The sequence below is a fragment of the Macaca mulatta genome, chromosome 13 (genome assembly GCF_049350105.2).
Source record: "Macaca mulatta isolate MMU2019108-1 chromosome 13, T2T-MMU8v2.0, whole genome shotgun sequence".
NCBI classification, from domain to species: Eukaryota; Metazoa; Chordata; class Mammalia; order Primates; family Cercopithecidae; genus Macaca; species Macaca mulatta.
In genome coordinates this window covers 62,541,923-62,557,565 of record NC_133418.1, presented here as the reverse complement: position 1 = coordinate 62,557,565, position 15,643 = coordinate 62,541,923, and the positions used below count along the sequence as shown (strand labels likewise).

At 49.7% G+C, this 15,643-nt stretch overlaps 2 protein-coding genes across 4 annotated transcripts in view; one reads left to right on the top strand and one right to left on the bottom strand.

Moving 5' to 3' along the window:
- Positions 1-2,559: 2,559 nt before the first annotated feature.
- On the bottom strand, positions 2,560-13,667 carry LOC114671957 (uncharacterized). 2 transcript variants are annotated; one of them, XM_077959508.1, is made up of 2 exons: positions 11,711-13,667; positions 2,560-3,256 (listed from the first exon to the last, which is right to left on the bottom strand). In XM_077959508.1, exon 1 carries the CDS (start codon positions 13,089-13,091, stop codon positions 12,417-12,419), a length of 675 nt encoding a protein of 224 aa, XP_077815634.1. In that variant the 5' UTR covers positions 13,092-13,667; the 3' UTR covers positions 2,560-3,256; positions 11,711-12,416. The 2 variants fall into 2 exon arrangements, with proteins under 2 accessions (XP_077815634.1, XP_077815635.1); XM_077959509.1 differs by lacking the exon at positions 2,560-3,256 and having other exon boundaries at positions 11,009-12,137; positions 12,217-13,667.
- Positions 12,684-15,643, top strand: part of B3GNT2 (UDP-GlcNAc:betaGal beta-1,3-N-acetylglucosaminyltransferase 2) — a 27,545-nt gene continuing 24,585 nt past the window's right edge. Inside the window, 1 exon segment of one of the 2 annotated variants that reach the window (NM_001261632.1) lies at positions 12,684-12,900. The gene's annotated coding sequence lies outside the window, so the exon portion shown is untranslated. 2 annotated transcript variants of the gene reach the window in all.

Sequence of the window (15,643 nt, the reverse complement as noted above, 5' to 3'; positions counted from 1 at the left end):
TGGCTCCACACTACAGTAGGTGCTGCCCGAAGTATAAGATTCAAGTTCCTGCTCTTATTCACTTAGCTGAAGTGCTTGAGGTTTCTATAACACATATTCCCTGTGCTTTCTTAATAGACACACAAACATCCATGTGTATGGCTTTAATTTTGAGGTATTTAACTAGATATATAACAATGCACAAAGTAATTTCCCCAGCTCCTTTCCATGACAACTATTTACATACCCTAGCGTAACACTTCCTATGAGTTGGCCCTCCAGCCAGAGTAGGAATACAGCCTGGGAGTTTTCAAAAAACGGTGGGATGGGGTGGAGAAGGCAGGGCTGCATGGAGAGGCTGGATAAAATGATATTTCAGTATTTTTAGTGAGACAGAAAGAAACTCACGCAAACAGTTCTATTCCCTCCCGCTCTTTTTGTTTTGTAAAGTCTTTCTTTCTCCAAAGCTCAGTTTTGGATTAGACCCTTGTTGACCATGTCTGCTTAAGTCCTAGATAAAGACTTATTTATTTGACCTGCATATCCATAGTTGCTGGAACTGCTCATTTTAATTTTCCTATTGTGTACACTGTGTTGGAAAGCTTGGCAGGAAGCACACTATGGAAATGTGGAACCGAACAGTTGAATGTGTGTGATTTGGGAAGTTCAGCAGATGCCAGGGCTTTGCAGGCTCCCAGCTTGTTCAAGACTAATCCTGTGGATTTTCATTCTTGTGGGCCTCGTGCCCCTTAAGTCTGAGGGCTGGGTCCCGCTGGGTCTCACCCAGACCCAGTCCACACAGCCGTCTCTCAGCTGTCCTACTCGCAGCGACCAAGGTAGTGCTGTGCTGACTCTTGGAGGCTCTCCTCTTCCCTCTCCCCAAGGAAGTGGAGGATTCCAGAAACGGCTCTGGTCAAGGCTGCAATGTTTTCTCTGGACATGAATGTAGACTTCAGGTTGGATTCTAGAAGACCTGAGGGACTGCCCTTGCAAATTCATCTTCCCTATAGTGGATGACATGTGTCACCCAGATCCCCCCTCCACGACTGAAGCACTCATGCCCCCATCTACTGGGAGTGCTGACGGCGGCAACTGTCTGCTGAGCTCCTCTCTGACACTTGTCCTCTGCTGCAGAGAGAGCCACCTTGCCTAAGATGAAGCTCACATTGACCACGGGCAGCCCACATCTAATGACTGGCGGACGCAGGAGTAAAAAGGCTTCGTCCTTTCACCCCAGTTTGTAATAACTCTGAGCCATCCCACCACCAGAGCTCACCGAAAGATCAGCTGAGGCCTTTACCGTGATTGCACTGCAGTTCAACTTCTCCCTTTGTCCATTCCTGCCCACCTCACTTCCCCTCAGGCGTTGATGCTGTACCCTTCAATAAACTTCCTGCTGGCCAACCTCTGTGTCCGAGCTTGGAAACCTTACCTATAGCACTCCCTTTATCGGGGGGGGGGGGTAGAGCCCTGTGTCTAGGGGACCACGCCTTCTTCATGCGATTCCTGCTGCCCTCCCCTTCCACCCCAACCCGCCATCCTTTGAAAACTCAAATTGGTCTAAACGATTCAGGATGGCGCTATACACTCTTGCCAGTGATTGGCTTAGGAAGGGTCATGTGACTGTGTTCTAGCCAATGAGACGAGAAGGGAACTTGGGTAGAGAACTGTAGGAAGGGTTTTCTGGGTCATAACAAGAGACAAGAGAAGAAAGAGTCCCTCTTCTGTCGATATTGGCTCTGACTGAGATGCCTGAAATAGCTGTAGAAAGCAATAGATGTGAGAAGAAGATGGAGCCAAGAGAACAGCAGAGAAGTCAGACTGAAGCAGAGCCACGACGTGCTGGGCTGGAGCCTACTCTGCCTGTGATTTTCTTGTCATGTGTGATACATCCCCTTTGACAGCACAGAAGGGATTTGTCACACAAGTACTTAATGACGAAGTTGCATCAAATTTGCAATTTTTGTTCCAGTTCCAACTGCCCATTTCATTTTCCCACCCTTTGGGGGCCTTTGCGTTTTGAAATCCTTGGTTGTCAGGATTCTTTTCTTCTTGGAAGTTTTCTAGTGATCCAAACTCTTGTTTTTTCCTGATTTTTGATGACCGTTAACATGTCTGATTGATCGACTAAACTGCTTCCTTTTTCCATGGCCTTATGGGTGTAAAATTTGTAGGGCCAAAGTTATGAAATGTGTATGCAGTGCTGGGGGTGGAGGGCTGCTGACTCTAAAAAATCCTTTCCTGGGATGACCTTAGATTAGAAAAGAAGGAAATGGTGATGAAAAGCTTTCAAAATGTAAGGGAATGGGACTTGGACCTAAATGGTTAGTACAGACTAGGATATTCTTAGAAAATGCCTCCCGCCTCTCTGTAGTTGATTTTGAAATGTCAGTTCATAACTGCCGTAGAGTTTGGCACTGGGAAAATTGCCTAACACAGCAGTGGGACTGATGGATGGAGAAGCCTTTTCTTTTTTCCCACTTGCCCATACTCCCCTCTGCCTAAAGACTGCTGCTTCCTTTTTTTTTTTTTTTTAAAGTGGATGTACAATTTACAAATAATAAAATGCACATATTTCGAGCAGTTAACTAATAAAAAATTATTTTTTTCCAGAAAAGAAAAGCACAAATATGAAGTTTACAGTGTAAAGAGTTGTGACAATGGTATGCTCCCATGTAAGCAACATTCCAGTTAAGTGGTAGAATCTTTCTCTTCTCCCAGAAAATTTCCTCATGCCTTTTTTCCAGTTAATTCTCTCTTGAACCCAGAAGCAACTCGAGTTCTGACTTCTGCCACCGTAGATAAGTTCTTGCCTGTTCGTGAACTTCACATGTTCTCGCGTATGACTTCTTTCACTCAGCATAATGTTGGAAGATTCATCCGTGCTGTCGCATGGATCCTGCTTCACTTTCAGACTATTTATGGGATCTGTTGCTCTCTGATTTCCCTGACTGCCGACTGTCGTGTTTGAGGAGGAGGCCCTGCCCTTCCTGGCAATGATTTTGCTGTGAGATGATTTTGCCAAGTGAGTTTCGTAAGTCACTGGATCCTAAAGATCGAGCAGGTGGCTCCTTCCAGGGACAGCCAATTGATTTTTCCATTCTACATGATTATATTGATGATGATGATGATGATGGCATCAGAACCCTTTGGAATGAGGACAGAATGGCACTTCCTCCAGTGAGGGACCCAGGACGAATGTTGAGAATGCCAAGCATTCTATGCCAAGATACCACTCGTACTTTATCCTGATGGGGACTTGGTTCCATGGCCAAGACTGAGGAGGGAAACAAACATTTATTAAGCCCCAAAAGTTTACAGGTACTTGATCATAAATGACCTAATTTCCTCTTCCTGAGAACTCTTTAGATGTTACTATCCCCATGTGGACCACACTTGGCTTCCTCCCAAGGTGGGATTTGAACCTGGAATTGGGGATTTCCATACCATGGTTTTTCACTAGCAGCAGCCAAGACCTAGGCCGCTGTATCCATCTGAGTTGTTGCATGCATATCTCCACGTGGTGGTTAAACCTCACAATTATGTCCACAGCTGGATTGTCACAAAGCTAGATAAGACTTGGAGCCAGATACACTCCCTTTCTTCCTCTGTCAATAGGAGCCACCTAGAGTTGGCAGATTGGTCTTCATTTTGTAGAAATATTCTCTTTCTCCGTAGCCAGGCAGCTTTGACCTTTGGTAAAGGTCGGCAGATCTTTGTTATGCCCCCTGGAAATCACTGTTTTGTAACAGTTATGTTTACAACTGAGATGGTTTCTAAACCCTGAGAAGCATAACAAAGGGCGATGCCAGCAAAAAGGCATTAAGTTCTGTAATAGGCTTATGTCCTGATAATCATATTAATGGCACTGTCTCATGCTTGATGCTGCCATTATGGGCCTCTCCCCTTGAATATAATTTTTCAGTTTGATGATAATTAAGACTATGATTTTGCATTTCTCCTTAATGAGAATTTCATTCCCAAAACAATATGATTGTAATAGAGACAGCTGTTCATGCCCCTCCAAATTGTGGACCGTAGGTACTACCACAATGTCCTACACACGCTGGACTTTACTAACCTGGGAATTTTAAGTTCTTTCAGCATCAGGACTCTGTGGGATATGGAGCAAGTCCCCTGGGAATCATGACATTTGTTTCTATATCTGCATCTGATAATGAGGCTTTGTGTTTTTCTACTGTTACAAAGTCCAAAGTCATGGTAACCTTGGGAGCAAAGGGCCTGCTTTAAGAGCCAGGTGATTTTTAACCTGTGATTTAATTGTCCAACGTTCAAGATATTATCTCTGGTATTAGGTATTTGGCTTCCAGAAAGCTACTTTTGGGGACTCATTTGTGAGTTCCAAGGGATTGGACTAGAATTCTAAGAATTTCAGTGCCAAGCTTCCACACTTTCCATCAATAATTAATATTTTGGCCATTGAGAGAGGTGGTTGTTGTTTTCATAATTCCACTTCAGACTGATTAACAGACTAGGAAACATTGCCATCTTTCTGTGACAACCTAAATTGGAGGATATACAAAGTTTGGGGATTTCTGCTGCTGATGCTATGTGTGTGTGCCTGGCCCTTAGACAGGCTGGGAACTTTTCTAGATCTGTGCTGAAAGGAGGAGGGAGATATAGGGCTTAGGCACCCATCTGTCCATGGGGCTTGCCACCGAGGAAAGCGGCTTTTATTCTGAACCATGTCCAAAGGGCTGCAGGAGTTCATTCCAACAGAACTAAGAAGGTGGAAGCCAGCTCTGGGCTTATAGATGTTTGAGCTCTGGGGTGGCAGCTCCATGGGGTCTGTACCTGAATGGCAGGTTATTGGGGTGCTCCTGGTTAGTGAGGCAGAGGCAGTAAAGAACAAAGGAGGTGGGTGTGGACCACGGTTGTGGCTCTGTGGGCATGCAGATGTCCTAGGCTGGCCAGGTGAAGTGAGGCAAACTGCAGACCTCGAAGGCTGAAAAGGAGGGCCATTCAGGTCTGCTTGCTCAAAAGCTTGCCGTCTGGCTGGGTAAAAATACCAGGTGGATGCTGGCACCAAAAGGGACACAGGAAACTTGCTAAGATTAGCCCGTTTCCTCACCAGAAAAATGGGTGACAAAGCTGGATGCTGTGACTCTTGCCTGTAATCTCAGCACTTTGGGAGGACAGATCAAGGCAGGCGGATCACTTGAGATCAGGAGTTCGAGACCAGCATGGCATCATGGTGAAACGCTGTCTCTACTAAAAATACAAAAATTAGCTGGGCGTGGTGGTGCATGCCTGTAATCCCAGCTACTTGGGAGGCTGAGGTGGAAGGATCACTTGAACCTGGGAGGCAGAGGGTGCAGTGAGTCGAGATTGTACGTTGAGATTGTACCACTGTACTCCAGCCTGGGAGACAGAGTCTTGCTCTGTCTAAAAAAAATAAAAAATAAAAAAAAGAAGAAAGCAAAAGAAAAATGAGTGACATGGAAAAGCCAAACATGAGAGGCCCAGGGCAAAGCACACAGGATTCACTGTGTAGCCTGGGCTGCCTGTCCACCTGGGAGGAGCACATGAGAGTGACTGAGAGGGGGCAGAGCTACAGGAATGACAACACTCTGGGAAGCAGGAGTGCCAAGGGAGAAATCTATGACCTAGAAACTTTGTAGACCTACTTCAGACTGTCAGATCAACAGTATTCACATTCACAAAGAAATGGGCACATTCACAAATGTCCTCAGGATAAATGAGCAGTCTGGATGCCTTCCACTCCACCTTCTCCAGGAAGCCTCCCAGACTTTCCCAACCCTGGCTCATCGTCCCTTTTCTCCTTTTCTGAGCTCTTATTGTCTGCTCCTTATGATTTAGCACTTAATCAGACACAGCTGTGAATTCCTCTGTAATTGTTTTGGGTTTGTTTGTCCCTCTGGGGCAAGATTACAACTTCCTCTGGGACAGGGACTACAGTCTTCTTGGGAGGGCTCCTGAGAGGGATGTGGTTGTATGTGGGGGTCTCTAAAGAAGAAAATATCTCCCATTCTTACAGGGCCTTACAGTTTAGAAAGTGCTTGTACTTATCTCTATTCCTTACAGTAGCTCTGAGAGGTGGCCTATTTTACAGATAATGAAACTGAGACCGAAGAGGTCAACAACCTGTTTAAGAAGGAGGAAGATGAGTAGCAGAGGTAGGATAAGCCTGGGATTCTTGGTGCATGGCCACACAGGGCCCACAGGGGCTCATTTGGTGACAACAGAGCGCCCAGTGGAGAAGAGGGGGGAGGAGGAGGCTTCCACATACCCTTCCCTGATGGAAATCTTGGGAAGGAAAAGAAAGCAAGGGGGATGTGGCCCTGGTTTGTAGAGCTAGTGGGTCAGGCTTCATAAAGAGACAACTGAGGCAAAACCCACGGTACCACTCATTTGTTTTTGTTGTTGTTGTTGTTATTCCCTTACAGATCCTCTGTCGTCCCACAGTGCTCTGCTCCTCCTGACACCTGACCTACCCCCTCTACTCACCTACCCCTCTCCAAATACTTTTACATGCTCCTCTGGAACTGCAGACTTCAACAAAGAAACTCAATCAAAGGTCAGTTCATCAACTTGTGCATCTGTCTGTCCATCCATCCTTCACCTTTGCTCAGAATGAAATTCCCGCCTTCTTTGCTTTCCTTGAAACACTGGGATGACACTGCTGACTGTGTCCCTCCAGTCCCAGTCTTTGCAGCCACAAAAGAATGGGCATAACTTAAAATGTGTTTCTTGGGATAAAGGAGCAGCCTGGGTGCCTTCCACTTCACCTTCTCCAGGAAGCCTCTCAGACTTTCCCAACCCTAACTAATTTTTCCTCTACCTGATCACTTCTCCTCCACCTCCCACAAACGCTGTTGTTCCTTTGGGGAGACTGCTGCCCAGCCATACTGCCTCTCCCCTGCCTGGTGCTTTTTATCTTCTGCTCTCCTGGTCATTCCCTCTTCCCCACTCTCTTAAAACTGTAGCTCCTGGCTCCATGGCCTTCACACCATAACTACCGTTCCTCTTCACATCCTGTATGCCTTTCCTGTTCACACAGATGATCTAGCCAGTGCCCTCTTCATCTCTTGACCTCGTATTCTCCAATGACTTTCTCCTCTATGCCACCCCCATCATGTCCTGGCATTGTCATGGCCCTAAACTTCTCTACCTCCTGAACCCCTTACTTCAGACCCAGATCTCTGACCCAGCCTCCTCTCCTTCTGGTGTGACTGAGTCTTGACCCCTTGACTTTTCCAGTCCTTTGGCTCCTGTCCTTTCTCTCTGATCATTCACCGTGCTACCTCACTTTTGCCAAGGCTCTCAATTCCTTTGCTCCTCTGCCCTGGTAATCTCCTCGTTTGAGCCGGCACCACAGTGGGCAGCTGAGCTGTTGGAAGAAACCGCACAGGAGGGCCAAAGGGTACCTTAGAAGTCCACAGGCACCAGCCTCAAGTGGACTGCCATGCTGCCTTGCTATCTGGCTGTTTCTCTGGTCATCACGACCCTCCCAAACTCCTGCAATGACTGTGTCATACCTTCTCCACTCTCTTCAAATCTGTCATGTCTCCTTGCCCTATCGCTAGCCTCCTTTATGTCACAGAGTTAAGAGGAAGTCATCAGGTGGAAAGATTCAACTACCTCTGTGAAAGCAGCCTGGCTCAGTCCTCCTCCAGCCTCCTTCCTCCTGTTATAATAGAGAAGGTGGCCCCTGCCTGAGGTCAGCCTTTCCACCCACACTCTGGTTCCATCTCTCCCATGGGCACAGGAGACTTTGTGCTCCATTGTCCTTTCTCTACTGTACCTTCATCTTCCTCTTCTCTGTGGGATCCTCCTTATTTACATTTAAATATACTCAAGTAATTCCATCCTAAAAATAATTAAAATACATAAACCAAAATAAACCCACTGCTGACATAACATTCCCCTCCAGCTATTTTTCTGACTTTTCATAGTCAAACCTTTCAAGAATTGTCTGCACCTTGTGCTTTTCATTTCTTCCCCTCTCGCTCATGCCTCCATCCACTCCAGTCGATTTCCCATCCCCTTCACTCCACCAGCTACTGCTCTGTAAAAGCCCCAATGACATCAAGGTCACTAACTCCAGTGGACGTTATTCAACTTTCACTTCACTTGGGTCACTTAGCCTTTTTTTTTTTGAGACAGTCTCACTCTGTCACCCAGGCTGGAGTGCAGTGGTGCGATCTCAACTCATTGCAAGCTCCACCTCCCAGGTTCATGCCATTCTCCTGCCTCAGCCTCCCAAGTAGCTGGGACTACAGGCACCTGCCACCACGCCCGGCTGATTTTTTGTATTTTTCGTAGAGACGGGATTTCACCATGTTAGCCAGGATGGTCTCGATCTCCTTACCTCATGATCCACCCGCCTCAGCCATCCAAAGTGCTGGGATTACAGGCGTGAGCCACTGCACCCAGCCAGCCATTTTTTAAAAAAGAGATGGGGGTCTCGCTATGTTGCCTAGGCTGGCCTCAAATTGGGCTCAGGTGATCCTCCCACCTCTGTCTCCTGAGTAGCTGACACTACAGGTGTGTGCCACTGGATGCATCTTTTGTCAGCCATTTTGAGTGCTGTTGACTACTGCCTCCTGCTTAGTGCTTTTGTCCCTGGATTCTGTGACCCCACCTCCCCAAGCTCCTTTCAGTTTTTTTTTTTTTTTTTCTTTTTGAGACAGAATCTCACTCTGTCGCCCAGGCTGGAGTGCCTGGTGTGAACTCAGCTCACTTTAACCTCCATCTCCTGGGTTCAAGCAATTCTCCTGCCTCAGCCTCCCAAGTAGCTGGGATTACAGGCACCTGCCACCACGCCCAGCTAATTTTTAGTAGAGATGGGTTTCACTATGTTGTCCAGGCTGGTCTCAAACTCCTGGTCCTCAGGTGATCCACCCACCTCGGCTTCCCAAAGTGCTGGGATTACAAGCATGAGCCACCGCACCCGGCCAAGCTCCTAGTTTTCTTCCTGCCTCTCTGGCTGCTCTTCCACCTCCTCTGCCAGAGGTTTGCCTCTGTCTGGCCCTTAGATAAGAGTTCCTCAAGGCTCAGTGGTACGTCCTCTTCTGATCTAACTGTACACTCTCATGGTAGCCCACGTGCCTTTGGTGACTTCATTACCACTGCCACACCAGCTATTCCAGCCCCAGCCTCTCCTCAGAGTACCAGACCCTGCAGCCTGTTCAACATCTCCACCCAGGCACCTCAAACCTACTTTGACCAAATGTGAACCTTGAGAGGGTTCCCCAACTCAAAATGGCACCACCATCCATCTTTTTAAAGAAGCAGAAATCTGGGAGTTTTCCTTGATTCATCCCCCCTAAGCAATTACCAAGTCTTGTTGGTGTCTACTTCTCTGCGTTTGCTCTACTGCTTAGACAAATGGCCTCTCTCACATTATAGCAACAGCCTCCTAACTGTCCCTCCACTCCACTCCTCCCATTTCCCTATTCCTTCTTCACATTGCAGTCAGAATGATCTACTTCAAAATGCAAAATCGAGTGTATGACTCTTGTTTCAAATGTCTCAGGATAAAGTCCAAACTCTGTAATGTGGTGTACTGGCCCTGCATGATCTAACCCCTGCCTGCCTCTCTAACTTTCTCCTCAACCACTTCTTCCTTTGTAGTCTGAACCAGCTAGGAACTCCCCATGGACTCCCCAGATGATCTCACCACCTTGCACTCCCTTTGGCCCATATCACAATTGTAATTAATTGATAGTGCATTTAATTGTTAAGCCCCTCTCTCCAGCTAGACTGTGAGCTCCAAGCAGGGAGTGTGTTTGCCATGTTCACCACTCCAGCGCCTAGTCCTGTGCTGCACCTAGATGATGGCCGGCACATTTTTGTTGAATAAGTGAATAACACATCTCTGCCTACTGATGATGGACCTGGGCCCCAACCTAACAGTAGGGACTATAGCCAAGCCATGTGGAATCTAGCATTGAGTTACTCGCCAAAAGATACAATGTAACTGTTGCAGATACACTCCCAACTGTGTTAAAGCCACCATGGAGAAAATGCCCTTATTTATTTATTTGAGATGCAGTCTTGCTTTGTCACCCAGGCTGGAGTGCAGTGGCACGATCTCGGCTCAGTGCAACCTCTACCTCCCGAGTTCAAGCAAGTCTCCTGCCTCAGCCTGCCAAGTAGCTGGGACTACAGGCGCCCACCACCACACCTGGCTAATTTTTTTGTATTTTTTGTAGAGACAGAGTTTTACCATGTTGGCCAGGCTGGTCTTGAACTCCTGACCTCAAGTGATCCGCCCGGCTTGGTCTCCCAAAGTGCTAGGCTTACAGCCATGAGCCACTGCGCCCAGCCCAAAAATACCCTTATTTTTAAATTTCATGGCCTGGGCAGCCTTGGGCAGCTGTGTGGGACACAAGCTTAATTTCCTAGTTGGTGGCCAGCTGACATTGTAGCAGTTCCTTTACTAAAAACTCCTTGGCTGGCCATCCTTGCAAGCATATCTGTGGCTACAGGGGGTGCATTTAAAGGGAAGACACATATGCATGGAAAAAATATACCAATCTGATGGCATAGAAAATCTTCCTTAGATGTCGGCTTCGTCTCATCACTGCATTTAAATATCAGACAGCAGCCTAGAGATATCTTTATTTAAACCCAGGAACAAGGGCTCAAGATTATTTTGATACAGAATGAAGACATAGACTTCATTTATTAATTTATACTTCCTATAATTCTTTTTTTTTCTTTTGAGACGGAGTCTCACGCTGTCACCCAGGCTGGAGTGCAGTGGCATGATTTCGGCTCACTGCAACCTCTGCCTGCTTGGGTTCAGTGATTCTCCTGCCTCAGCCTCCCAAATATCTGGGATTACAGGCGCCTGCCACCACACTTGGCTAATTTTTGTATTTTTAGTAGAAATGGGGTTTCACCATATTGGCCAGGCTGGTCTCGAACTCCTGACCTTGTGATCCGCCCGCCTTGGCCTCCCAAAGTGCTGGGATTACAGGCGTGAGGCACCGCGCCCGGCCTATACTTCCTAGAGTTCTTAAAGAATTTCTAGCTTCTGTTTCTTTAAACATGTTTTATTAGCTTTCTAAATTATGAAAGTAAATACAACTGGAAAAATACAAAATCCAAAGTCAATGTAGTAAAAAAATGTAACTCCCTTGTTTCCCTACCCGCGAAACCGTGGTTAACAGTCGGTGTGCACCCTTACAGATGTTTTTTCTATGAATATACAAACATTCGACTTGTTTCTTGGACTTTACGTCGCAGTCCAAGGAGAATCATGTGAACGGCATAAAAGCAGCATGTTCTGAAGACTGCAAACCATAACATTTCCATATCTACTGACTCAGAATTCCTGTTTCTAAAGGACCGCACCCATGTGGCTCTGTGCATCCTCAGCAACTTGGTCTTTCTTCCTTTGCTGAGTTTGGTTAAGAGTAAGGGCCGATTGTTGAGTAGGCTCAGTTCACAGGTGCCTGAAATTCCTACTTAGCAATGTTCCTTTCCAGCTGATTCCGCCTCCGAGAGCCTTAGGAAAAAATGCTAACAGTTGAGAGTGAAGCGTCCTTAATTGCTCAGTCCAATTATCTAGATGGGTCCAGGTTCGGTTTCGATTCAGAGATAAGGACCAGGGGGCGGGAGCGCTTCCAGGTGCGCCCCTGGGGAGGCTTGCTTCCCCGCGGAGCGCACGCGGGTCTCGCTGGTTTAGCTGGGCCTTTCAAAACCAGGTAACGTCTCCATCCCGTAGCGCCAGGCTTACCTGGGGGCCTCAGAATTGTGTCAGTTGCGTCTCTGAGTCACCTCGGAACTCCCCGAAGGAGCGCGGGGCTAGGAGGGCGCATCGGTGGGCCCGGGGGCCCTCGCTGGTAGGTGTAGTTGGCGCCAAGGCCGCCTCTGGCCGGCGGAGCCCTGCAGTGTCTGGAGGTGGGGGGGTCAGAGTCCGGCCCTTTAGGCCTCGCCTGGGTATCCGCCTTGCCCCTTGGGCCGCGGCACGGGTTCGGGCCGAGCGCCCGGCATCTTGCGTTTCCGGCTTCCTGAGACGGGCGTGGGACCTCGAGGAAACCACTCTGCATGACCCCACTCAGAGAACTAAGGACCACCACCCCCCAGTCCTGTCCTGGACGGCTTCATAAGCCAGAGGATCCAGTGGCAGTGCCAAGCAGGGCACCACTCTCGGTCGTGAGCACCTAAGAGGCGGAGCAAAGGTCAGGCCCCACAGTGGCCCAGGCTTCCCTCCCCCGCCTCCCCGGCGTGGCCATTCCTCACCCGCTCCAGCGCTGGGGTCGGTCTAGTTCCGGTTACAAACTGGCCAGAAAGGCCACTGGGGTCTCGCTAGGCGATGCGCCTAGTCCCCTAGCCTCAGACAAACCGCAAGAGGGGCCACCAGCACCTGGAGGGGCGGAGGCTGGAGCTGCGTTTCATTCGTGTTTTTGGAGCTGCCGGGCTTTTCCAGGGGGGTTTCCTTCCTAAAGGCCCCCTTTCCCCAGCTTAACCCTCGGCTTTGCAGGCGGGTGCGTGGGGGCTGCAGGGTCGCTGAAAGCCGCGGAGAGCGCGTGCCCGTTGGGTCCTGGAGCCGGGTGCGAGAGCGAAGCCCTCCCAAAACTTGGGGTGCGGGGCGGGGCCGTCAGGCGGTGACGTGAGGGGCGGGGCCGGGCCCCATTGGCGGGCGGGCACGGACGGGGCGGGCTCCGGGAGGCTGCTGCGCCTGGAACCGGAGCGGGGAGTGAGGCGCAGCGGCGGCGGCGGCAACAAGTGCCGGAGGCCAGCAGAGCCGAGCCAGAGCCGTCCCAGCCGCCGACACTGCCGGGCCGCCCGTCCGGGGCGCCGCGCATGGAGCGTGAGCTGCGGCGGTCGCCGGGCTGAGCCGCGCGGAGCGGCCGGGACGTGGATGTGGCCGCGATCTCCCGCCCTTGCCCCCGCCCCGCCGAGCTGGAGCTGCTCCCGGACAAGGTAGGGCCCGGGCGGTGAGCACCCCCACCGGCTCCCTCCCCGCCAGGCCCCTCTACCGGTCCCCTCCCGCCTCCCTGCTCTCCGGCTCCGCCCTCCGGACCCCCTACTACCCCCGCCCGGTTCCTCTCCGGTTCCGGCTTCGTACCCGCGCCCCGGTGGAGGAAGCAGTCCCTAGGTGGCTCCTGCCGCATTTAAGCCTCCCCTACCTTCCCGCCGTCCTAGCCACCCAACCCCAGTCCAGAGGGAGAGGAGAGGGACACCGCCCGCTGCGGGGCTTAGGAGTCTCCCAACCCATTCCGTGCCCACCTCGCCCGGGAGCCCGGGGACCTTCCCCCTCCCCGCTGCACCCCAACTTCCGGGGGATCCGGCGCCGGGGCGATGCGGGCTTTGGCAAGGGGCATCTGGGGCCGGGCCTCATCCGGGGCGCACGGGCGTTTCGGGGAGGGGGGCGCGCGTGATTCCTCGCACCCCACCCTCGCACCCCACCCTCGCACTGCACCGGCCTCCCGTGCCGCATGGGGAGATCAGGTGTTTTGTGAGCCAAAGAGCCGCCGGCAGCCGCTCCCCACCCCCAACCTCTGCCACTTCTGTCTTCGGCTCCCCCAAAACTGGTTTCTGCCAAACTTAAGGAGAATCTTTCGCTTTGACCTTTAAAAAAATATTCCACGCCGCCTGCGTTGAATGATTAACCAGGCTGCTCGCCCGAGTCGTGGGGGTGGGGTGGGGCGGGGTGGGGTGGGTGCTGCCAGGCCAGGGAGCGCCTGAAGCCGGACTCTGCCAGACACCCCTCGTGGGAAGGTGGGCGTGGGGGTCCCTGCCGCGGCTGCGGGCGCGGGGCAGGCGGCTACTCCAGCACGGTAGGCGGACCCTTCTCGAGGCGATAAACCGAGTCACCTGGTTAATTTCCAGGCCATGGTATTTGACACTCGGGGCTGGGGAGCCGCAGAACTCCCTGTTCCCCCATCAAGTGGAGGAGCAGTCGAGAGACTCCCCACAAGTGTCACAGCGTCGAAGCTCATCTTTAAAAATATGTACGTTTATAGCCTGGGTTGGCGAGGAGGCGCTCTCCTGCCCAAAACGTACGGGTGGTTTATTGAGTGTACTTAGCTCACAGGTGCCTGAGCTGTATCCCCCGTGGCCGCCTCAGCCACCCCAACTTCGCAGAAAGATTATTTAGAACAATTAAACCATATTCTTCTGACTTTCTCTTGTTGGAACCCTACCGTAATATCTGATGGCGAAGCCAGTTGGTGAATATAGAATTCTACTTGTTAAAACAAATTCTTCCGGTGTAATTATTTGTGCCTCTGGAGGTGGTAAACGAAGTGGCCGACAGGGCCAGGACTGGGAGTGGAAAGGCGGGTACCCTGGCCGAGCCAGTCCCGGGGCTCCGGCGCCGGCTTATGGTCGCACCCATGCGGATCTGACAGTTGACCCGGAGGGAAGACCGGCAGGGCAAGGCAGGGCGGTCACTTCCCACTATCCTAGCTCCTGCTCCTGGTTCTTTTGAGTAGAGGGTGGTTAAGCCTGGAGGAATTTGGGAGAGTTTTACTCAGAGTCCTTGCGCTGGTAAACCAGATTAGTTTGTAAGAACGGAGAAGTGCAGGAGCCCCATAGGGCTGTACTTGAGTAATTTGAGTAATCATTTTCCTCCCTGCCCAGCCTTTACAAATGTGTTTATCATTAGATCTTCTGTTTGAAACTACTTTTTTAGTTCGGAATATTGCTTTTTCTCCCTACAGCAAGAATTCACTGTTTTTCGTTTAGTTTTTGTGCAGATGACATTTGTATGATGAAGGCCTAATTCTCTGTGAAACTGACCAGTTCTCACCCTTACCATTCATTAGACTTGATTCTGCCACATTTAGTTCAGTGATCTTGGGCAAGTTATTTTTCACCTGAGCCTCATTTTACATATCTGCTTTTGGGGATGGTAATGTCTGCTCTACAAGATTGTGTCTGAGGACAAATAGGATGTTTGTCAAAATCCTCTCACTGCACCGGGAGAGTTAAGAAGTGCTTAATAAGTGTTGGTCATTGCTGTAATCAGTAGAGAAGTTCCTCCTGGCATCGACTTCCCCTTACCAAAAACAGTAACCCTGTGGTAGCCGTTCAGATTTGCCTGAGACCGAAATCGGCCATATTTGGCAGATGCACATCAGAAGATTCTTGAAACCTAAGTAATGAGGTAGTATTTTGAGGCAAATAAACATGATTTGCTTGTTGTTCAAAAATTATGAAGTTTTTTCTGGGCTTCTGGTAAAGGGCTGAGTAAATGAAGGGTTTGTAGTTTTGAAGATTTTCTTGTTTTAAAGAAGTCATGTTTTAGATTTCTGATACACCAAAGTTATGCTGAAAATCGCAAAGTGGAACTGATAATTCATAGTTGATTTTCACCATACTGTTCAAATGTGTGTTGTTTTTTTTTTTTTTTTAAATAGTTGCATTAGTGAGGCATCGTTGGTATAAGCTAAGATGTTCTGGAGAGAAATATGTGGGACTTTTTCAGCTGATGCAGGGATAAAAGAAAAGATGAATCCTCTGTTTCTCAAACTTTGAAACTTAGCTTAAAAAATTTTTTTTTTGAAATGGAGTCTCACTCTGCCGCCCAGGCTGGAATGCAATGGCGCAGTCTGGGCTCACTGCAACCTCTGCCTCTCGGATTCAAGTGATTCTCCTGCCTCAGCCTCCCGAGTAGCTGGGATTACAGGCATCCGCCACCATGCCTGGGTAATTTTTTTAT